The 24,151-nt window shown below is 42.1% G+C and overlaps 1 protein-coding gene and 1 long non-coding RNA gene across 5 annotated transcripts in view; both read right to left on the reverse strand.

The window, feature by feature from the left end:
- Positions 1-15,386, reverse strand: part of MSRA (methionine sulfoxide reductase A) — a 271,927-nt gene extending 256,541 nt beyond the window's left edge. Inside the window, exons 1-2 of one of the 4 annotated variants that reach the window (XM_084514427.1) lie at positions 13,685-15,386; positions 13,468-13,556 (exon numbers count right to left, since the gene is read on the reverse strand). In XM_084514427.1, the coding sequence (XP_084370553.1) occupies positions 13,468-13,543 (76 nt within the window). In that variant the 5' untranslated portion in view covers positions 13,544-13,556; positions 13,685-15,386. Of the gene's footprint in view, positions 1-13,467; positions 13,662-13,684 lie in introns of those variants that run through there. The other 3 variants (XM_084514426.1, XM_084514428.1, XM_084514424.1) reach the window with 3 other exon arrangements.
- Positions 4,425-8,375, reverse strand: LOC311434315. Its single transcript, XR_014691382.1, has 2 exons — positions 7,234-8,375; positions 4,425-5,219 (listed from the first exon to the last, which is right to left on the reverse strand). It is a non-coding gene; the product is annotated as an uncharacterized lncRNA (long non-coding RNA).
- Positions 15,387-24,151: the final 8,765 nt, after the last annotated feature.

Here is a 24,151-nt window from a genome sequence, read left to right on the forward strand (position 1 = left end):
GGAATCTCTGGTGCAAATACTTTACTTTTATACTCCTAGAAGAATTCGTATCACAGTTTGGTAAAACATATCAGGACATCACCTAATGATTCCATAACGTAGCATTTTGTCCTTTTTTAAAATGTAAGCACAACTTGTGGGAAACAGCAGATGATTACATACCTATGACAAAAAAAATCCTGTGTTGCATTTATCTAATTCATAGCTGAATGCTTTCTGCGTGATTACAAAAGTTGCAATGCCCTCTTCTAAACTACAAGCCACATTTATGAGGTGATAATCCAGTCCTACCTCCGGGTTGTGATCTTTTTAGTTTAAGAAAACAGCTAATTTTTAAAGACAAGAAAAATCCGTGCACCACCAGCGTCTGTCCTGGGAATCAAACTACAATGCCTGCACATGATGTCTATAAAAATTTTAAGAGCTCTCATCCCCATTCTAAATGGGCAACGCCACCTTCTGTGGTCTGAACCTTACCTACCTAGGCATCCCCACACTGAGACCACATTTTGTCCTATTTTACCTAAATCACAAGGTCAGGCTGAGAGTGTCGTCAAACTCGAGGGCTAGGAAAACCATCTGGAATAAAGCTCTTGAATAGAAAGATAAACAAACTGCAGAATGGTCAAGGTTGGAAGGAATGTCTGGAGGTCATCTTGTCCAACTCCCTACCATCTAGAGTGGTTGTCCAGGAAAAATGCAAAATGTTGAGGAGTCTGCCAAGGGCAGCAAGGCTCCACAGTCAGACCTACAAGTGTCAGCTCTATAACTTACAATTCAGAGTACCGAAGAGCAAGAGCAGCTTTCCAGTTTTGTTTGTAACACAGGTGCTTTGCAGAGGTGCAAACTCCACTTCTGGCAATGCTTTAATCCCTGTAACCCAAGCATGTAGGTGAAAGAACACATTCTTAAATTTCCCTTTCTCCTGATGACCAGTGAGCAGATTTTCCTAGTGTGGGCTAGGAGGTTTGGAAAGCTTTGTGGGAGAATCACTGTTGTGCACTGTGCCGTACCAGACATCCTCATGTCTGTGATCTGTCCTCTACAAGACCAGTAGATCAGCCACCAACCTACTGACCTCACGAGTCAACGATCTCCTCGAGTCCTTTCCAACCTGAACTATCCTACGGCACTGCTTTCCAAGCTGAGCAGGTAACAGCCTGCACTACTGCATTTTGTTTTGCTGTCCCAGAGAGCTAGCTGGAGACCTGCTTCTCCTCCCTGCTCCCTCCACCTCCCCAGCTCCTGCAGGGTGAGTGGACCAGGCATGGGCTGATGTAGCCACAGATATAAAACCAGGTTCCAGGCTGAGATCTGTAGGCATTCAGTGATGAAACAAAAAATGCATTTCTGAGCCTGTAAAGAGGAAAAGATGAACGTCAAACAGAAGGAGCTTTGGAGAACCATCAACACAGTCTGGATTATGCCTTGGATGTCCAACAAAAGTGGACATTGCTGTCATTAAGAACCAGCCCATGCTTCCCATGGAGAGCAAGCAGTGTGATGTGGAAACATTTCTCCTACTCAAGGGACAGAGATGGCTACAGTTCATGGGAAATATTGAGCATGGAAATGGAAACAGAATGGAAATCTAGTGGTTTTTGATGACAAAGCAGCAGTCTAGGATGTGGCATGCTTTTGCTGCTAACCTTCAGGCTTGCCATGACCACTTCACTGTCTAACCAGAACAATCCTGCCTTGCAGGATACTGCTGCCTTCTCGCTGGGTTCCCCACAGAAGTTCACAGCCAGTGTCTCAGGCACCAAAGCTCTGACCTGCGAAAACAGCTTCTCACGATCACAGCTTTCTGTCTCACACTGACAAGCACCAAAAAAAACTGGTTCCCACCAGAGTTCTGCTTCTCAGCCATTCCTGAAATTCGGGCAGGCCTTAGAATATCATTAGAGGCTCCTGGAAAGTCAAATTCCTGAAAAAGCAAGCCCAAACTACAGTAAAAAATACAGATACAATCAGTTTGGCCACATGACTCAATAGAAAATAAGATCCCATCTTTGAAACTAAGACCCAGCTAATCTCCTTACCCAAGCAGATGAAACTCCACTACATACATTTTGCATTATCTCCAACAAGAAGGAACTATGAGCAATAAATAAGAAGCTGCAATAAACATCATTATATATTGCATGGGTTTTTATCATATTTGAGCTTAGGACTTATTTATATGTATTATTCTAATTGTACTAGAAATTTAAATGCAAGTTTCATATGGATCATAAAAATCTGCACATATCTCAATGAGCAATATACAAATGTATCCATACCACTGAAAGCCTACACATAATAAATAAAATATTAACACGCAAGATAAAACAGAACCCATCACACAACAAATTACAAGCCAAAAAATTCAAGAGTTGCAAAGAAAGAATAAACTTCTAAATGAAAATTACATAAAATGGTAGTTAAGGCAAGGTACATCATTGTAATTTGAAGGTATAAATTTGACAAGAAGACTTTAATTAAAGCACAGAAGCTTTTTATACCCCCCAAAAAATGAAAGTAAATACTATGCATCAAAGAAACACAAAAGGACTAAGATACAGATTAATAACTAAAGCATTCTAACAACCTTAAAACTGCCTTTTGGTAACCTAATGTAAGGTCTATTTTGCATTCACCTACTTTCAAATCAATTAAAGCATGCAAGTTTTTTAACATCATACTCCCTTTTTTCTTTATCGCATCACCGTATAACAAGGTTCTGAGGGAACCAAAGCTGCACTTCTGCAGTTACATATGTGAACAACTGAACTCTCTTTTAGCATAACTTGACTTTGGAGATTCTTTTCTTCATTATTGGAAGTGTTGTACACGTACATGAACCAAGAAAATCAAAGAAAAGAAAGAATAAAATTATAATTCTGTGATCCAGCATACGATGAAGTGAGTGGAAAAAAAAAAAGTTTTGACTCGGTGTAAAACCTTGAAAATTTTGTTTTGCCCTAAGTACTGACTACAGGAATAGGTCATTGAATAACATTCCTTCAATTAAGTTTGGTTGTGGTGCTCTGGGAAAAACAGAAGACAAAAATGACTCACACAAACAAAATTCTCAAAATATTAGAGCATCTCTTCGAGTTATCTGCACTTTTTTTACCCCAGAGTAAATGTAACAAAGATTATTATCTTTCCATGAAACCAGACAGATTACTAAGAGTTTGGTGCACAACAAAGGCATGCACATAGGCAGGTACCTGGAGAAGTTATGCTATAAATCCACACCTGGCTTACACCATGCTAATCTGTTCTTGTAACCATAGCATAAATCATGGTCAGATCTGGTTTGAATGAGTGTCCACACCAGTTACCCTTTGCTTTAAGAATGCCATATATAAACACAGCTCAACCATGTTAAAAAGTGCAATTATATGTTTTGAAAAGTGACCTATTTTACAGGAAGACATTAAAATAGCTTTACTCTTTAACAGAGCACGGGATGCAAAGGCATGTGACAAGTTTCTCTCATTAAGGAAATGACAGAAAAGAGAGGTGCTAAGTGACTAGGCAGACACAATAAACAAAGGGACAAAAAGAGCAATAAATAGTAGGGTCAAAATTAAAACATTTTAAATAGTCTGTGTTGATTTTAAATAAAGCTACACTGATGAAACACAAGCCAATGGACCCATGGTTGCCCGTTGTGCCCAGCGTGCACTGCCTGGATGCCTGAGCCAGCGAAGGCAGGACTCACCCCATCAGGGGCTGTGGGATGAAAGGGATGAAAGAGGCATTTTGGGGATGCCGTTCACCTGGTTGTGATGTCTTTTGACATCCACCACGTCAATGATCCCAACCGTCCCTTCCAGTGCTCTGTCTCCGCTGTGTACTTGGTGCCATGTAGAGCCAAACCACGAGCTTTCCCCCATGTTCCTCTTTCTGATATGGAAAGAGAAGCAGGAGTGAGCAGCCCAATCCTGTGCCTCTACCTGTGATAAGCACTGTTTTAGCAATGCCTACTTGTACATGAATAGCCACGACAGCCCATTATTTAAAACCAACTTAATCTTCCCCATATATGCTAACTTTGTGCTACTGTGACTATGGCAAAGTCAGCCACACACCTTATTTAAAAAGAAGAAAATGTGTTTATCCAAATTACACAGGCACTACTGAAGACACAGCTGGGCTCCACGGATCTTTAGCATCTAAGTGCAAAAGGTTTTAAACCATAGCATGAAGGCAAGTGAAGACAGTGAGATGCTTCTCTCCACCACCCATTTTTCTGAAGTCACAACATTAGCAAAATGTCAGGTCAATGTCATTCGTGCAAAAATTGCATTAAAGATAAAATGGCCACAATTAGCTAAAGGAGTTCGAAGTATCCCAGGCTTCACACAATAATATTGTATATTATTTTGTGAATAGTGAAAAACATGAAAAAATAACCCATGCAAATACAAGCGTCACGCTTCTGACAGGTTTATTTAACGACGCAAATATAGCAAATTCACACGTTATATCCCTTCTCAATGTAGGGATGTAACGAGAAGCTAGAACAGCTCGTAGCAGCAATGAGAAGCTATTGAATCCCATGTACCATGCCACTACCTTTCCCTAGAAATAATTATCCACTTTTATTACACAACTTTGAGTGATTTCTCAGAGCGGCATCACGCATAATCCCCTGCATAACGAACCTCTGGATTCATTTTTCATTTCAGCGAGGGAAATTGCGGTTATCGGCACGAGGAGTCTCCTTCAAGCCTGATTTGCATTTAAGAGGCTGCCAGTTGGGGAAAGTTTCTCCCATTTCAGTAATTCTGTCTCCCAGCAACCCGTGCTGTTGCCAGGAGAAACCCCGGGGAGAGCTTCCTGCGCACCAGCCCCGCCGCAGTCCTGGGGGTGCCGCTTTGTGCGGCGCCGCTTCGTGTCGACGCGCGGCCGCCCGTGAGAAGCATGCTAAGTAGCCAGCAAGAAGCTCCGGGGACTTGGCAAGGGATTTTTTAATTTTTTTTTTATTTTTCTTCTTTTTTTTTTTGGAGAGGGCTTACTGATGAATGACGTAGCCCTTCATGCTGCGGTGTAGGTAGAGGTGATAAGGAAGCGCGGGGTTTTTTTCATCGGGGCGGCGTTGTCTTGGGAGCACCGTTTGACAGCTGGATGTGCAGCTCTGTAAACATATTTGCTGAATGTTTTTAATCTATCGAGCATTGTGTGTGCATGCTAACTTCCTTTTTGTTGTTGTTGTTGCTTTCCAGCTGCCAAGAGCAAAAAGCACATGCAAACAAAACAAAACAAAACAAAAATCCCTTCAGATTGACTTAACCTTTGCTTCTCCTTGCAACACCTTCCAAAATGCAAATGCAATGGGTGGTTAAAAAGTAATTCCTGTTTTCCCAATGACAGTACAATATTTATAGCTGAACACTTGGCCTGCATACAAGCTGTTTAGCCATAAATGCCTAACGAAGAGAAAAAAAAGATTAAAAAAAGGAAAGAGAAAAGAGAAAAAGCCATGGCATGATATTACATCCAGAATTTCCAAGCAAATTCATCCCATGTCTACCTGTAAAGAAGTGGTAACCCCAAATTTCAGAAGTTGTCTTTCAGATAATAACCTGCTGTTGGGTGCTTCCACGAGGAAGCATGCTCTGCTTTACATCCTTTCTGATTTGAATCTTGGCATAAGGAGTGGAACCGTAATGAAATTTAATAATTTATGGAAATCGATGGCTTGAGCATATTTGAGCCAAAGATTGTTACTTACAATGAAGAAATAAGTAATTAACCCTTCTGAATAAGAAAGGTAAATTGAAATTGAGAAATGCTAGACCACATCCAACATTGTTACTCAACATGGTCCTGAACTACACTTCAGTGGAAGCCAGATCTCATTATTATTAACCCACATTCCTTCCAAATTTCAGCAAAAACAGGTAACCAATTAGTTCTTTATATAAGACACTGTATCATGTAAATGAAGTGGTGGAAAAAACATAATGAAATTAATCTTTCTAAACCTTAAGAGAAACTCTATTTCTCTAGTAGTCTTTGTTCTATGGCATAATCTCACTCAATATTCTCTATTTTAGACTTTCAGTCTAAAGCTGAAGAATTTGAGACCTTCAGTCTAAAGTACACTGGTATCAACTTTGCATCCACAAATAAGTTTTATATTTGCCCATGTTTAAAAAACGTTATAAATCATTAAAGGAAAAAACTTCCTATGTTTTTCAGTTTGTTCCTCCTATTTTACTGAAAACCATCCTAAAAAACCTTAAGCTTACATTTTAGTTTGCAATTCTATTGCAAAATCTTGCGTCTTACACAATTCGGCAAACGGTCAGAACATCAGGGAGAATCTATTTAAAACTTCTCAAACAGCACATACATATTTAGGCAATCAGTAAGCATAAGGTACCAGATTTTTTCCGCAATGCTGGACAGGACAAATAGGTTACAGAAACATGGACATTTCCATGACATGCTAATTGACAAGCAGCAAGGGATCAGGCTGTCCCATTCAGCTGATCTCCCTTTTGCCACTCACCCTTGGTAGAAAAGTATTGATGACTTATTAGTAAGAGAGTTGATGATCAGTGATTCCCAGCACGTTTTGCCAGTGCAGCGCCCTTCTATCATTATAACTCAGCACAATTTAAACTTTAATGACGACAGATTCACTGGCTGCTGAGAACATGACTGGATGATCCCATGGCCACGTCCACAGGGATTGAGTTCTACCAGGAGGGCTTCCCATCAGGCCATAAACATGAGTGAGAAATCACAACTTTCAGCTTTAGCCCATTGCCACGGGCAGTCCTGCTGGCCACCTCCTGGTGCTGGCAATGGCATCCAGACCACCAGAAACAGTTGGATCCCAATAATTTGGTTCATGTTTAAAGAACACTAAAAAAAAGTTTAGTGTGGACTGAAATCTCTCTAAATTAAACAGGTATAGAAGCAACCAATCCAAAGGGCTAGTTCTGCTTCTGAATGTTTATTTATTTTTACTGTTCATGAACTATAAATCTTTAAAAGATCTCCAACTAAATGCTGTATTAGAAATCAACTAAGTGGGTCCTGATGGGATATATCATCTCATTTAAAAACCTCTCATGAAGTAAACTTAAGAATGTAAGATCTACTATCTTTCACGCATGTAGAGTCAATTAGGGTGAAATGCAATCTGTCTAAATCCTTTGAAAAGCATACAGTGCTTCCAGAGGCAGGGAACAGAACAAGAAGAGCAAAGCAGTTCCCATAAAATACCTGTCCATGCTGTGCAGAAATGTAATGTGAAGAAGTGTGTCTCTGAAGGAAGAGAAAGTGATCTCTGCTGTAAAACTTCAGTACATCCACCAAGAGGTCTACAAGAATGACCTATCTCTGCTCACCCTGGAGAAAATCGAAACAAAAAAGTTTTCTTCTTAAGTTTAAATGGAATTTCCTGCATTTCAGCTCTCTCTACAGCAAGAAGAGTCTTGCTCCACCTCTTTATTTTATGTAAAATAAACAGGCTTGGAATTAAACAGTTAATAACAGAATCATACACCGTACCAATGATTTCAAAAATTCTTAGGTACACAGAGCTCCTAGAGCAATGTTTTGGTCTCAAATGTAAGTTATCCTTTGATATGCAAACAGGAAAATATTGGGTAGTAACAAGACTGCAGCTGACACCAACACTAGTGCTACTAAAATCTTTTGTCACTGCTGCTGATAGTGACAAGTCAAGGAAGATGTTAACTAAGTGATGACAGTTTAAGAAAAAGAAACAAGAATGAACGGAGGACAAAAAAAAAAACCAAACGTCTTTTGCTGAGAGAATAGAAGAGTTTACTTTGCTTGGTTTATGTCTGATTAAGTCTTTATGTTTGTTTGTTGTTTTTTGTTTGTTTGTTTTGTTTTTGTTTTTTTAATAGGTTGACCAGCAATTTAATTACCATCTAAATGTAATTCAGGAAAACCTACTATCATTCCTTTCATCCCATGAAGAAAACTGTCATAAGTATCAATAGCTGCAAGATCAGACAAAAGAAACTAAATCAAAATACACATTTTTTAATGGAGAGAGTAAAGAAACATTGGAGCAATTTATGAAATTTTGCAGTGGGTTCTCTGTCAAAGGACGTTTTCTCTAAAGAGCATGATCTGATTCGAGTAAGAATTAATTCATGGAAATGTTGTGCTCTTTTTTATGCAGGTCAGACTGAAGTTCACAATCACCTCCCCCAAAATGTGTAATTATCACTACATATAAAGCTAGAAGTTTTAACAGCTTTACATAATTGAAAGGCTGTCTACCCCCTGAGTTGTACCTTTACTGCCTCAGGGAAGTTAACCCATCCCAGATGTACCTGAGTGTCTCTGCAAGGAGCACGTCTGAGACCAGGAAGAAAATATTTCCTCGCACTACTCACTGGGATCAGTAGGACAAAATATTCCTTTAAATTAACAATATTCTGCTATCTCAGGCTAAGTAGCTGAGAAAAACAGCTGTGTGCATATATATATATAGGATTACATCATGTCTCACACAGGGGGTTCCCTCTGCATTATCAGGGCTCCTTGACTAGTGCTCCTACCCCTATCATAAAATAAAACAGCCAATTAAATAAAGTGAACAATACATACTCACCAAAACGTAAAAATGTTTCAACGACATTGCAACTAAAATTTATTCTGAAAACTGGAATTCTACGAGAAAGGCAGAAGCAATAAATAATACGCAATTTTACTATGGAACACGACATCGTACTGCGCCACTATACAGAAATCATATGGAAAGCATAATTTCCAAAAAATGAATGCAGCAGCTCAACTGCAAGGAAAGAAAAGGCACAACATCATTCCCAGATTATGAAATTTGTTGAAGATCAGATAAATCCAACTACATTACAAAAAAAAAAGTGAGGTTTACTACCATTTGCATTGTTTTCAACTCACAGCACGGTATTTTATCAAACTTTCCTTCACTTTTACAAACTGAATCACAAACCAGCTACTTCCAGTCACTTCACAGAATTTCACGTCATAGCAAAGGTTTAACTCCATAATTTGCTTAGACTCAGACCCTAAATAAGTAACAACACAAAAAAACAAGGCAGACAAGGTCAAGTTTCACATAACCCTGTGGTCAGCAACTTAAAGAGAAAGGAATGCCGTGTAGCTTTTTGCAAGGCTGGATTAAATGCAATTTCCAAGCTGAAGCTGTCACTTGGCTTTTTTTTCCTCTCGTTTGGGCTGCAGCACACCCTGAGCCACTCTCTGCACTCACAAGGTTTGTAAACAGCAAGCAGGAACTCTCAGCTGAGAGGTTCCCTCAAAACAACAAATCCCACTGAGGGGCAGAAAGCATCCATGCCCATCAAACACCTACAAGGCAAGAGGAACTTGGTGCATCAGGACCAAGATGTGCAAGGAGGTGTAACGCAACCTTCTCCATGGGGATGGCAGCAGTGGGGTGAACAAGCTATATCGAATGAGGGAGGAGGAGCAGATCAACAACATCTTCAAAAGGGAATGCATGGTAAAGGGGCTGCAACTCTTCATCTAGATCCTTTTCACACTGAACACGATGGACACCTCAGGTCACTGGATTAGGACCAGTGCTGGTTCCTGCTTCATAGAAATGTCTGACAGATGTTTTCCTTGAGTGTCCATACACTAAGGCAAAGTTTGGCTCATAAATAAGACAACTTGGATGTCCAACTGTGGTCACAGACCTATGATGTGATCGGAATTGGAGACGTGGTGCAGCACACGCAGCTCGAGCAGTGTCATGGATAGGAAGGGGGTTCGCAGGAAGGGTTAGTCAGCAGTCTAGGATGGGGAGCTGCACTCTGCAGCAAAGAGCTCCAGTGTAAATGTAGTCACGTCTGTTGAGTGTCTCTGAGTCAAGATCAGGGGGGAAGGAAACACTGGAGATGGTGTGGTTTGGGGTCCGCTACAGAGCTGCTGACCAAGAGGAGAAAAGTCCACAACGAGCCAGCACAAGTCTCCAGACTGCAGGCCTTGGTCACCCAGGGGGACCTCAGTTCCCAGACATCTGCTGGGACTGTAACACCAAGTTGTGCAAGCAATTCTGGAACCTGCACTGGTGGCAATTTCCGAACAAAAATGCCAGAAGGACCAACCAAGGATAATGTTTTACTTGACCGGCTGTTCATAAGCGGGGAAGAACTGGCAACAGTGCAGCCATAGGTGGCAGAGAGTTGCAGCGCCCACAAGATGATGGAGTTCAGGATCCAAAGGAAGGCTGGAAAGGCAAACAGCAGATTTAGCATTTTGGACTTTGAAAGAGCAGATTCTGGCTTATTTAGGTAATAGCTATGTACAAGGTCCTGCAAGGCTGCCAAAGGCAGAAGGTGCCCTCCAGAGCTGTCTGTTTTTTGCTGAAAAGTTTCTACGAGAGCTAAGGAATAAAGCATCACAGAGGAAAAATGGGAACTTCATCAGAAGCACATAACTTCTTAGTGAAGTAAAACACTAAGAGAGAGCATGCACGAACTAGAAACAGTAACAAGCAACAAAGGAAGGACAGAAAAGCATTTCTTAGGCTTCTAGACATGAAATCTAAAAGGCTGAAGCTGGAATTAAAACTAACTATGGACATAAACAGCAATAAGAAACAATTCCACAAAAATTACAGTTGAAAAAGGAAAAAAAAATTAGGTGCATTAATTACCACAGAAGGCAACCCAGAAGTATGGAAGACTGAAGTACTCAACACTACTTTTGCTTCTTCACAAAGACTGTTCCAAAACCTGTGCATGCACCAGCACACACGGAAAGGAGAGCAGCAAACAATGTGGGGGGAAACAGCTTATGACTACTTAAAGAAGTTAAAGGTGTTCAGATCCAAGGAGCCACATGAAGTTTGCCCAAGGTTGTGGAGCAAACTCACTGCTGTGACTGTCACAGCACTGTGACAGATATAGGGTAGTATCTAGAAAAATCTAGGTGATTGGGAGAGATTGCTGATGACTAGAAACAGCCATTTTTAAGGAAAGCAAAAAGAGGATTGAGGAACTAGATGCTGGTCAGCCTCAGCTCAGCCACAGAAAAGATCATGGAACGTGTCCTCTTGGAAACCATTTCCCAACACAAAGAGAACAAGAAAGTAATTGGGAATAGTCAACACATTTACCAAAGGTAAATCACGCTTGACCAGCCAGGCTGCCTTTCACAATTAAATGACAGCTATGCAGATTAGGGCGAAGCAGTGGATGTAATACACGTTGACTTTAGCAGGGCTTCTGACACCATCTCTTACGGTATATGCATTTGGAAACTGTGAAAGTACAGGCTCGAAGAATAGATTGGTAGACACTAGACACGTCAAAAACTGTCAGGATCACCAAAATCAAAAGGCAGTGATCAATATCTTGATTTCTCATGTGTAGCAGGTTATGCCAGGGGCTGATGCTGGGGCCAATATCATTCAATACCTTAAACAAGAACATGAATGATGTGACAGAAAACACATTCAGCAAGTTTGAGGATGACATTAAACTGAAGGTGAGAGTGGACATGCCAAACAACAGACCTTCAGCCCAATGAGACCTTGAAAATTTTCAGGTCTATGCCAACAGAAACCACATGAAGGTCAGCAATGAGAAGTACAGGTTCTGCACTGCTGCAAAATAATCTCAGCCCTGCTGGAAAGGACTTGGGATTACGCTGGATGCCAGGTTAAATATGAACCAGCAATGTGCTCTCATTGCAAATAAAGCTAACTCTGTATTGGGCTGCATTACAAGGAGCATAGATGATAGCAAAATGAGGAAAAAGTATTCTCTTCTATGCTGTACTGGTAAGAATTCACCTGGAATACTCTAACTGGTTGCGGGTCCACTCTGAAAAGAGGTGTTAATGGACTGGTGGAGGTCTGCAAGGTCAATGGTTGAGTTGGTCAGCAGCCTACAGCACACAAACTGGGCTTGTTTCAGCAGGTGAAAGGAGAACTAAGGGGCAATAACACAGCAGCTGAACAGAAGTGAGAATGACAGCTCAGCAAGCCCTTCTCAGTAGCACCAGTATCGGAAATGGAAGCAACCACAAACTGTGCCTTGGTTCACATCAGATATATGGAAATGCTCACTAGAAGCCAGAGCAGCACTGGAACAGGAGCTGGACTGAAGATCCCTTCCAGTAAACGTTTCTCCAGACCCACAGTCTAGAAACACTTTAAACAGAGGAAATATTTCTGAGGAAATGTTACACGATGTTTAAAATTTAACTTGCCATTCTTTTCGCAAAGTAGTTAACATCTTATTTTAACTTTTGCAATTCGTTGGAGCTCCAAGCTGTTATTAAGTATATGATACCATGCTTAGTCATAGAATAAAAATGCCAAAAAAGAAATTGTAATTGGCTTTATGAGAACGTTTTTGTATAACTGCACAAAAGTATTCTATCTATGGAGTTAAAAAGCATAAACAGGATTTAGCATTATCTTTTATCCAGGTTTTTATCAATAAGCAACAGGAAGGTGCCAATTTAATCCACCATTTAATCCACGCAACTCTTAGTATTATCTCTAAAGTTCACTGCCCTGAAGACATAAGCCTTTCTCTGTACCCCTTTGACTACAACTTCTCCACATCAGACACAATATTCTTCCTGCTGCCTTTATTTTCACCATCACCTTCTTGCCACCTCCAGGATTTTACCAAGCACCTGTACAATCCAGCATTTTCCTATGCTCTTGAGCATTCTTTCCACTCAGATTACACCATCAGATGTTTATAATTCTCCCTCCAGCACTTACGGACCTTTATGTGTTTATTTTTTTTTCCTAAGTTCACAGGTTTCATGAAAGACCTTGGATGCCTGGCACGAAAATACTTCTGAAAAACTGCCTTGTGAAAGGGAGTAATGATCACAAATACTGCAGCATGCGGGTGCCACTTTGACTCCTATTTAGCAGTGATGATGATGTTGCGATGTTTTCTGTTCCTAGGACAGCTGACAGAAGGCAAAATCAGCTCCTTAACTCGAGGTTGCTGCTTTGCTTACCTGACACCTCTCACTTACACAAAATGAAGGGAAGAACATGGCAAAACCACCGAATTATCTTTTAAGAAGTTCAGTTTTCCAAACACTCGGGTTGGCACACCCACACCGTGTTTTGATGCCGTTATTAGGTATTGTGTAACAGAGACGTGAAGGGTTAGGTAATGTTTTTAAACCCCCTAGGCAAAAATTAACCACAAAACCCACGTATGGACAAACGAAAACCAGCCTCGTTGGCCGCTCCACCAATCGATTAGGTGCTCCTCTCCCCCCCCGAGCCCACCCAGGAAACACCATGACGAACACAAATCCCCTCCCAGGGCGTCCCGCCCGCTCCTCCCACACGGCTGTGAGGCGGCGCCCGCCATTTTCCCTCCCTCCCCGCCCTCGTCCCGCCTCAGCGCGCATGCGCGGGGCCGCCTGAGGGAGCCGGGGCCGCCTCAGGGGCTGAGGGGCAGAGATGGAGGGGGGGGGGGTCGCCATTACCTGCCACCGGGATGCGCTGGCTCCTGCCGGGGAGCGCTTCTCCCTCGAGGGGCAGCCGGGAGGTCGATTCGCCCATGCTGAAGGTGGAGCTGCGGAGGAGGAAGAAGAGGAAGAGGGGGCGTCGCGGCGCCGTTGGCATCGCCCCCGAAGGGAGTCGTTTTGGGGTGTGGGGTGGGGGGGGGTGATGGCGGCGGGGCGGGGAGCGGCGCGCGCGGACCGTTGGGACCGGCGGGAGAAGGAGGAGGAGGAGGAGGAGGAGGAAGAAGAAAATGGCGGGCGTGAGGCGGCGAGGTGCGAGGATCGCCCCCTGCCGAGCCGCCGAGGGCACCGTGCCCTGAGGGGATGCCCCCCGCCTGGCCTTGGTGTGCTGAGATCTCTGAGGGGGGCAGCCCTGAGGGGGGCAGCGCCGTCTCCTGTCACTCACGGGTGTCCCTTGGGTGCTCTGAAGGGTGCTGGCAGCGCTCTGGAGGCGTGTGCTGTGAGGGCTCGACTCCTCGTTAGCTCTGCCCGCTGCACTTTGGCCCTGGCCTTTTGCTCAGAGCTCCATAAACGCTCGTGGGATGTGCTGCTTGGTCTCTCTGGGCGCTTAATTCATGGTGTTTATACAAGAGGGCTGCTTCATATTTATTTATTTTTGTATATGCCTGCTCCTCTTAGAGTATGCCAATGCACCACAACCACCCTCTGGGTTTTTGCCTGTGACCCCCAGTTGGGCCAGGGGAAAGAGAAATGTGCAAACATACTCAGGAAAATGTACTACACAGGTTCCTCATGCAGTAATATGACCTATTCTGTAATAATCTTTTTTTTTTTTTTTTTCCAGAGTTTATGGATAGAGGTAGCAGTCTCTTCTGTTATGTTTAGCCAATGCACTGCCTCGTGTCAATCATGCAGAGTTTATATGTATGAAGAATGTTCTCTAAGTAATGCATCTCCAGATACCAGTGTCTGTATGTATGTTTGCAATAAAAATACAGAAACAAAAAGTGAACGGAGTGTAAGTACTTGTAGAAAATAGCCACCATATTTTGAGGAGTGATAATACACACTTCACATCGAAGATAAGCCATCAACCAGTATGGGTTTTTAATACAGAAGACATATAGAAGCTAGAACAATGGTGTTTTGTTTTTGAGACAGTTGAAGCTCAATCTGTTTGTAAAGTCATGGTCAATAGAAAAGAATTTCTTAGAAAAACTGTAGAATGCAAAGAAGGTTTGTGAACTAGACAGGAGTCTTGCACAGTGATTTCAGAGTAAGGGAAAAGATAATACACAGATAGGATGCAAAGGTTATAGAAAGGAAATGAGTAATTCAATACAAAATTCATCTGGAGTGGCCTGAAGAAGTTGGATTGTTGGCTGAATAGGAGAAAATGTGTTGAAATGACAGACCAATGCCTAGTCTATGAGAGGGAGGCCAGATAATTTTCTCAAAAATACTCTATGACAAAGGAATGCAGTTCTATTCAGCTCCTAATCAAACTGGAATTCACAAGGATATACTCTTGAGAGACAATTTGTTCAGATTTATAAAGGAATTGTGTATTTACAGCAATTCTAAGAATTCCCAGATGCTCACAAAAGAATCTGGAGAAGCAGGAAATCCATGTTGTAGGAGCCAGGCTTCCCGTAAAATGAAAAGCTCACATGGGAACCTGAGAGACGAGCTGTCTTCTGTCTTCAGGTTCACCATTGTTCCTCTACATGAAAGGCAAACAACATCCTCTGAGCACAAGTAGTCCCACGACTGCAGTCCATTTTTTCTGTATATATGTAAGGAGGGATAGATACAGTTAGATCAATGAGAAAAAGCCAGAGAGGCCCTCAAGTGACTTCTAAAAAATATGCAATAACCAGAAAAAAAATCTGTTAAATAAAGGAGTGAATATAGAGATGCATACAGTACATAACTGATACTTTGAATAATACAAGTTACTAAGTGGAAATGCTCAATAATAAAGTGTGGATTTAATTTGAAACATTCACCTAATGACTTTTTTCTCATTTATAATATCTATGTTGACGATTTCCAACTCTTGCTTCCTTCATAAGAAGCCTCTAGCAATGATGACATCCACTTTTTATACAGACTGGTAGTGAAAAACTCTTCTTCCACTTTTATCTCCATTTCTTTGGTTCACCACATATATTTACACTCACTCCACTGTCTGCCAAGAGCATGTTTCTAAAAAATTCAGCAGATAATGTTATGATGGACAGCAATGCAGTTTTTCCCCTAAGAGTTAATGTTTCTACCGGTGAGGCTGAATGTTCAACCCGAATCGTTTACTGAGAGCGTTCCTGCTGCCTCTGTGAATGGTTCCATTTTCATTGCCATCTTCCTTGCATGTACCAAGGTCAACCAGAGGTGAAGGACAGAAAAACAGACTAATGTTTGGGCGATTCGGTCTTGCAAATGAAGTGGTTAAAAACGTTTCAGAGCCCTGATGCGCTCTGAAAGGCCAGCAGCTGAAAAGCCAGCATCTCCTCCACTCACTTCCCAGTGATCTTCCACGCCGTGTATGCTGTCCCCGTGATTTAAATTGTGTCTTAAATCATAGGTGTTCTTTCGGTTACATTAATTCTTACAGGAAAAAATTGCTTTGTCACCCATTGCATTCAGCTGCCTCATTTGTGAGGCTGACAACAGCAGAGCAGGGCACTAAGAGATTGGCGGTGGGACTCCAAAACAGTGGTTAGAGCAGTGACAGATAGCAGGGCTGTTGATGCATTTCAATTACAGCTATTACAGGCAGGAAGCAGCCTTTCATTCCGTGTTTGTATGGCACTTCACACACTGTGTTCCTGCTTCGTAACTGGATCCCAAGTATTAAATAGTAATAAGCCATGATGCCACTTAACAAAAACTGCTGGTTTACAGAAGTGCTTTGTGCTTCTTCGCTCGGTGGAAACAGAATACTTTTTTAATTCAATAAAAATTACATTTCCTTACATTTCAGGAAAACGTGGACTATTCCCTTTTCTTGTTCCAGAGGTTAAGATCTGTGTGGGAGAGTAAAAATCACACCCTAACTTTTTAAAGTTTTCTGGATAAGCATTTGCCTGTCCAAACACGCAACAGAAACTGATGTATTTGTATTTGTGATGTCGTGTGCTTCGCATTTAAACATAGACTTTATGCCAACACAGAGATTGAATCAAGAAGTGTTGAAAATCAGAAAAAAAAAAAGCCTAGGTTAAGGTATCTACGTGGTGCTTGGATCCCCATCTAATAATCACAGTATCCCCAGCACAGCAATTTCACAACATCTGTGGATAACCTTCAGGAAACCAGCGTGAAAAAGGAAAAAAAGATAGATTTGAGGGAGAGAACAGCAAGAAAAGGGATGTGGGCTTACCTGTGTCCTTTCAGGCAGGGCTCTACACAGATTCCTAGTCATCCAGTTTTAGGATCTTAAGCGAAATACATTTTTTTTCCAGAACTTGACATTTACGGTACATAGTGTGGAGAACAGTCAGACTTGCTTTGATAATCACCAGCCTTGGGCAGAGGGGATTTGAGCAGCTTGTTCTTGTTTCCCTCCTGTACAAACTGGGGATGGAGGCCCGCAAGCTTGGCGTGAGAGGTTGCTGCTCTGAAACAAGCAAATGCTGGACTCTGATAAATGCCCTTTAATGCAACACATAGACCTTTCCTTTGGGGTTGGATTTGCTAGCCCTTGTGGTTTTGCATTGATTTGTTTGTCCAACGTAACAAGATTTGCCGTGTCTTGAAACCAATACAAAGTCAGGTTTGTGTTGCAACCTGCATCTCCTGGAAAGCAACCTTTATTTTCCTCTTTTTAATTTAAAACACACAGCAATAGAAGATTCTCCGCAGACTTTGGTGGATTGTTCAGTGCTTAATTACTGTTAAAAATATGCACCTTATTTTTAGCTTAGCTTCAGCTCCCATTAAATCCCAGCATATCTTTCCTAGAACGTAGAGATGTTCTTCTAGCCAGCTTTTCTTGCTTTTCCTATTCACACGTGGTGCTACAGACCGGTCATCCCTCAAGACAGATAAACGGGACTGTTGGAGTTCATCTCAGTGAAGTACATTTTCTAATTCTGTAAGTATTGTCACTGCTCTTCTCTGAATCCTCTCCGGGTTTTCAGCTGACATGTTTTCTGATTTATATTTTTTTTATTTTTATCTGCCCAGTCTGGTGAAGATATGAGTAATTAGTACAGAATTTTGGTATGGGTCACAGCAAAGCAAGTACAGTTGTAATAGGCTTTCCTGATTCCTGCTTGATTTTGCATTCATATATCCCAGGGCAGTGTTAGACCTTTCAGCCTCCGAGGAGCCCTGCTGTGATTCCCAAGGGCTTCTCAGGAATTTATTACCAATGTATAGAAATACATAGATTATGGCAAATATATAGAAAATTGGATTCAGTGCCTCATTAGCACCATTTAAACTATTGGTGTAGACCTGCACCAATCCTCCATCATTGTCACTACCGCTTCTGCAGTTTTGGGGCCAGCTGCTAGCAGCTGGAAATTGCTGTCCACGTTCTTCACCGTAACTGATACAAATGTCAAATCACGGAGCTCAGAACTGATGCCTACATGACAGCGCTGTAAACACGCCAACCCTACCATGATTGCTTCTTTGCAATCACATTTTGTGGCCGGTCAGGTAACTGAATCTCTGCAAACAGCACGTATTTTCATCAGAACAAACCTGCTGCTCCCCCAATTTTAGCAAAAAAAGACGTGAACTGCTTCTTAGGAGGTTGTGTAATCAAGGGAAATGGAGACTTTAAGTGCCCCAATTCTTTCTGGAAACAACAGACCTGAATTCCTGTATCAACAGCTGTATCTGTTACCCCAGAAGGACAGCCAAGACGATAATACAGTAAAGCAATCTACATGAGACGGTTTCTAGAGAGAGGGGAGAAGATTAATCAGTCATTCATCCGCCTTCCATTTGGGATCTAGATGAGCATTTAGATACAGATTAAGCTACATAAATTACACTAAAAATGGAACTGACGTAGAAGAGCCATCAGCACTGTACCTCAGAATAATGCGGTGATTTGGGATTTACAGAGGAATGTCAAAAACAATGGGCAATTTAATAGAGCAGAGTACCACACATGCCAGGGAGAAGGTGAAAATGCAAGACACAAGCAGCCTCTTTACACAGGTTGTTCTGTTTGTTTTCCAAATACAGAAAGAAGAGCTAATGCAACAAGCCAGCTATCTGCAAGTCTTACCAGCACGCGTAAGCCTTGGTTCTCTTTCTTCCACTGGAGCTTCAGGAGGCATCTACAGGCGGTACCCACATGGTGACACAAGCCAAGGTGATGCATACACATGCATTTAGGGGTCTGTCCATCAGTGTTTCTGCATGAAATGGGTTTTGAGCTCTCAAAATACCCACTGGAGAGCTGGTCAGTGCAGGGCTTGGTGTGGCTGCCTGCACACAGGTGCGCAGTGCCCTGGGTTGCATCACCTGCACTTCACGTGCTTCTCCAGCCTGGCACTGGTCTCATCAACATCCAATGTCCTATCTCTAAGCTCCATGAATATGTCTCAGGTACTGCAGAGCATTTCAAAGGGCTCTCGGCACCCATGTGGGAGCAGCTGGATTAAGTCTTACCAATGACAGCGTGCGCAGAGCAGTTGAGAAATTATCACCAGTTTATTCACTCTTTCACTCCAGCAACCGTCAAACAGAAAACTCTTGCTCGTCTTTGGAGTTCAGGTCCTCTGTGCATGTGCAGACACCTAAAACATCTCTGGATCCTGACCCAAATCCTACCCAGACACTAAGAGTCAAAGGCTTTAGCTGCCACACAGCTTTGCTCAGGGTTGGCTCTCACCACCGAGCTTATGTCCTGTGGTGAAGCAACCACCTGCCAGCACCGAATTAACACTTTGCAGTCAGGTAGCCTGTGGCCAAAGAGTTAGCAGCTGGCCAGTTTGCAGATACCTCCTTCAGTGGTGTGGCTTCTCTCAGCTCCATAAATGTACTGGGCTTAAATGAAGTTACCAGCAGCTGAGGCTCAGCCCTGGGGTTTTTAAATCACGATTTCCAGCTGTGGTACAAAATACTCTGTGGGTCAATTCCAATTTCTGGCCTGAGAGGACAAATTACTGGGTACATTCGGTGGCCTGTGCTGCACAAATCGGTTTAGATTGTTGTTAGCATCTTTCCCTACTTAAAATCTGAAAATTCAACGCAGATTTCACTAGAAACCATCACGGCGCAGCCCTTCCCTTGGTAAAACTTTGGGAAAGGATTTCTCAATAAATACCCTCAGTACAGTTCACTTTGGGATTTTTCTGTTTTTATCTCTCTGAATGCTCATTTTTTCAGGATGGGCTTTACAAATAGAAACAAATTGCTGCTGCAGGTGGGGCAGAAACACAAAGTTTGGGTGGGACGGGACTGATATCACCCAACTTTAGCTGTGGCATCCCATCCAAGCTGGGCATCTAGATATTAGACTCATTAGATTCACGTCATCTTAAAACAGAGCAGATAGGCTGGCCTGTTCTGCAGAGAGGTTTGCTTCATTCAGCTCACAGCAGAAGGTGCCCTCGTGAGTAGCTTAGAATAGAAAGCTTGATTTTTTGATAACTGGAATTAGGGAAGTTTATTCTCCTTTATTTATCTAGGAAAACTGCAGGATTTTACAGCAGATTTCAACCCCATAAAAACTTTACTTGTATTAGACACTGATTAGCCATTCCAAAATACTTTGACTCATTTAGCACACTATCCTTCATATCCCCCATCAGGACTAGTATCTTGCATTCCCCACTCCAAATTTTCCTTGTTGATCTCAGTCCTCCAGGTCTTTCTATTCCCTCCCTCCTAAGGCCTTTTTAATTCCTGAAACCCAAATTAGTATTTATTAAAGTCCTTGCCTTTTTTTCTGTTCTTCCAAATCATTGAAAGTCTTAAGTCCATTCACATAAATCCATACAAGTGGCTAAAGTATATTAAAGACTTTTACTTATTTAAATTGTCGATAGCGGAAAAAAATAAGCAATGCTAACATGGAAGCTGTCCTTATGCTTTAGGGTAACATTGTGCTAAGGCAGCTGCTCTGCTAGAGCTACTGATAGGATCTGTCTTGCAAATGCAGACAAATGGTGTATAACTAGATTTCCGTTATAATCTTCCGTAACAAGGAGGGCTCACTTAAATTCTGCAGATAACATAGAATATCATCAAAATCTGTAAAAACATCACTTCTCTAACCAATAAAGCAAGGATATTTTTTTCCTATCAGGCTGACTTGTAATAGATTAGATAGTGGAAAAAGTATTGCATGTCAACTGACGTGCGTTTTTGGCAGCCTGTGTTGCTTATATGCGTAGATATGCACTTGGTCTAAATATTGGGGCTTTCTTTGTGGTTCTGTTTTCACCTGAAGTTAAAGCTCCACGATAAAAAATAAAATAAAATAAATAAAATAAAATAAAATAAAATAAAATAAAATAAAATAAAATAAATAAAACACAACAAAACAAAACAAGCAAAAGCTAGTGGAATTGATTACAGCTTTTTTTCGTGGAAAATTCTGCCAGTGGAAGGTTAAAGCTGCTGCATCGATCATGTTCACGAGATGTGGTTCCTTGGAAGTGCTCAGAGGCCTCTGCAACGTCAACACAGGCTGATGATGTTTTCTAAATGCATTGCACAGTGTCTAGTAGATTCCTTGGCTTTGTCAGCCGGCGCTGGTTTGTATGCAGTGGCACTGATGACTTTATAAAAACAAATGACAGAGTTGTTTACGCTGCCTTTACTAAAGGAAATAATCACGTTTAATAGCGCTGGTTCCCCATACAGGGCTTTAAAAAAGGGCTCTCCTGCTATACGCTGTAATAAGCTTTTTATAAATGTGCTCATGTGGTGCTCAGCACAGCCTGCTGTGCTGATGCTATAAAACTGAAAGGGAGCTTCATAAGCTCTAAGTGCTGTCGTATATTACCATACAGCAGCACTCCCCGTTATTAATGAAGTTTGTAAGAAAACACCCGGGCAAAGATTAAAAATACATGGCTGGTGCTATCCGCCGTGCTAAAAGCCGATGTCGTCGGGGCTGCCTGTTTATTTGCTTACCCTGTCTGAGCTGTTTGAAGGAGTGCGGTGAAGATGAGAGAAGAGATGAGCATCCCCTGGGGACCCTTTTTGGCTGCCCAGCCGTGCAGGGATGCTGGCCCAGGGCTGCTGCTGCCCCCCGGAGCCCCCTGGTGGGCTCCTGCCCCCACTGCAAGCCGCCGGGTGGCCGCAGCGACAGGCGAGCAGCATCCTCATCCCGGCGTGTGGAAGTAAAACCAAGCCGGGGTTTCATTAAAGGCGATGAGAAATTGTCGGGGCTTTGCCCGAATATGTCTTATTTTGCCCATCGAGAGCAGTGGGTGTTGAATTGCATTGCAGAGAGCGCTCGTGGGGAGGGAGCTGCAGCCTGGCAAAAGCACCCAGGTGCTGATGTAAATGGAAAGGTTGCATATCCGAGATCATTTTGTTGGAGAAATCGTCATAAAATGGACTGAGACACCCTTGAAACGATCGGTTTTAAACAAAAATAGCATTTTTTTTTTCTGCCAGCATCTGCATCCTTGAAATAAACTAAATGCCAGGTAATACTCCATTTGGAAGTAAATAAATTAACAGCATATGTAAAAAATATATGGCCACCTATAAATTATCTATCATCCTTATCATACATCCTTCTCATGCTTTATTTAATCCCATTCTTTATTGGGATTGCCGTGCAGTAGATTGCTATGCAGTGCCTGCATGAAAGCACAGGTTCAGATCTCCAAAGCCACTTAGGCATTGGAATTCTGTTGGCTCTCAAGATATTTAAGTCCTAGGGTAATCAGTGGGACTTAGTCACTTCTTTTGCCCCCAGCAACTCATATTCCAAATGCAAGTGAATATCTCACAGCCATAATGAGCCCCATGCAGGAGCTGTTTTTCGGATGTAGATGGGGTAGAATTGCTAGACTAGTTTAGACACAGTGTCATGAAGAGGATTAAAGTACAGTTCATTCACAAAAGAGTGTTTCGACAATCATATGGTATAAGGCATCAAAAGGAGTGTAACAGCCTTGCAAGTGAACAGAAGAGCAGTCTATTATGAGCCCAGATTATGGAGACAAGTAGAATAAAGTGAAAAAAAAAAAAGAAAAAAAGAAAAAGAAAAAACAAGAAAAAAAAATGAATACAGATATCTGCAAAACAGAGAATAACTCCTTAGGTAGTCAACAGCAATATTTTTTTATGGAGAAACTGTATATAGACTGTATAACTGTACAATTTACAGCAAACACTCATGGATTAAACTAAGGTTATGCCTTTCAGCAGCAACGCTCTCGGACGATGAAGGGTCCTACAGCTGGAGACATTAAAAATTCAACATTTGTCATATCTCAGTAATTGCAGTCCCTTGGTATCTTCTATTCTGAGTGTGGGAGGTTATAAATATTGTTGATGACTCAGCAGTTGCTTTAGACTTCTGGGTCTTTACGAGGCATTTTGCGCCGCTTATTCATGTTGTCGCTGTCAGCGTGAACCTTCACCCTAAGTGAAGGAGATTTACAATGAAGTCTGGGGGACTTTTGCCTTTGGTTCAGTTAATGCCAGTCTGGACCATTTTTTTTTTTAAAAAGTGGAATTTAAAAATTGCTTTCCCTTTTCCTTAAAAGATGGAAAACAAGTACAGAATGATACATTTTTAACCTGTATTTGGGAAGGACATGTTCCTTCAAGTATTTTCCAGGATAGCTGGAGGGATACAAAAATCCTTCTTTGGGGATGAGCAGTTCTGGCACAAATACCAAGAGACGACACTTCCATCCTTAAAATAAGCCCCCCGACATAAGTGATAATTTAATATACATCACGCCATCTGCTTTCAGAAATGTGCAAGCTGCTCCCAGAGAAGTCAACGGGAAATGCATTTTCCCTATTATTTTAAACATTCCGAGCTCTAACTTGATGTCACAAAAGCATGCAATAGTCATCTTTCCCCAAAGAAAATTACAGCTCGCCACTGGATAGAAAGATAACCGGTGCAAAACCCACCACTTCTCCTCCCTCTGCCCTTTACAATCTGCCAGACAAGACCACAGACGTTGAAGAGTGCTCTGTTAGTTAACAGGGCAGATGGGGAAGGGAGGAGATTTCGGGGCCACAAGGCCCAGAGGCCCTGGCAGCAGCTTTTCCTTTTACCCTCCATGAGCTTTCACCTTGAACACTTTTATTAATCTTGACTTCACCTATAGAAACACAAGAGATGTGCCAACACATGCAAGTGGCGTTTGAGGACAGAGAAAGGATTGAGCTTATTGTTTCCCCTAAGTAACAACCTAAAGAAAATGCTAGGCCAGGCCAAGCCTCACACTGCTCCAGCCTTGGAGAGGCAGGAGAGCCCAGACTCCACTCTTCTTGATGATCCCACTAGCAAATACTTGTAGGAAAAAAATGAGAACAGGGGAATGTGCCTGGCCACTTCTCCAGATCCTCCTGGCTTGTGGTGAACTCAGCTCAGGCATTTCCTCAGATCATTCCTGAACTATGAAATGATAATTTTTCTCATCTCCTTACAGCACTTGTCAGTCTGCAGACATCCCTCCCTCCTTCTCCAGGCTCCACCATCCATTTCAGTCAAATTCATCTCTTCTCGTGTCAGTGTGGTCCCGTAGCCTCC

The sequence above is a fragment of the Aythya ferina genome, assembly GCF_964211825.1.
Source record: "Aythya ferina genome assembly, chromosome: 3".
Classification (NCBI taxonomy): domain Eukaryota; kingdom Metazoa; phylum Chordata; class Aves; order Anseriformes; family Anatidae; genus Aythya; species Aythya ferina.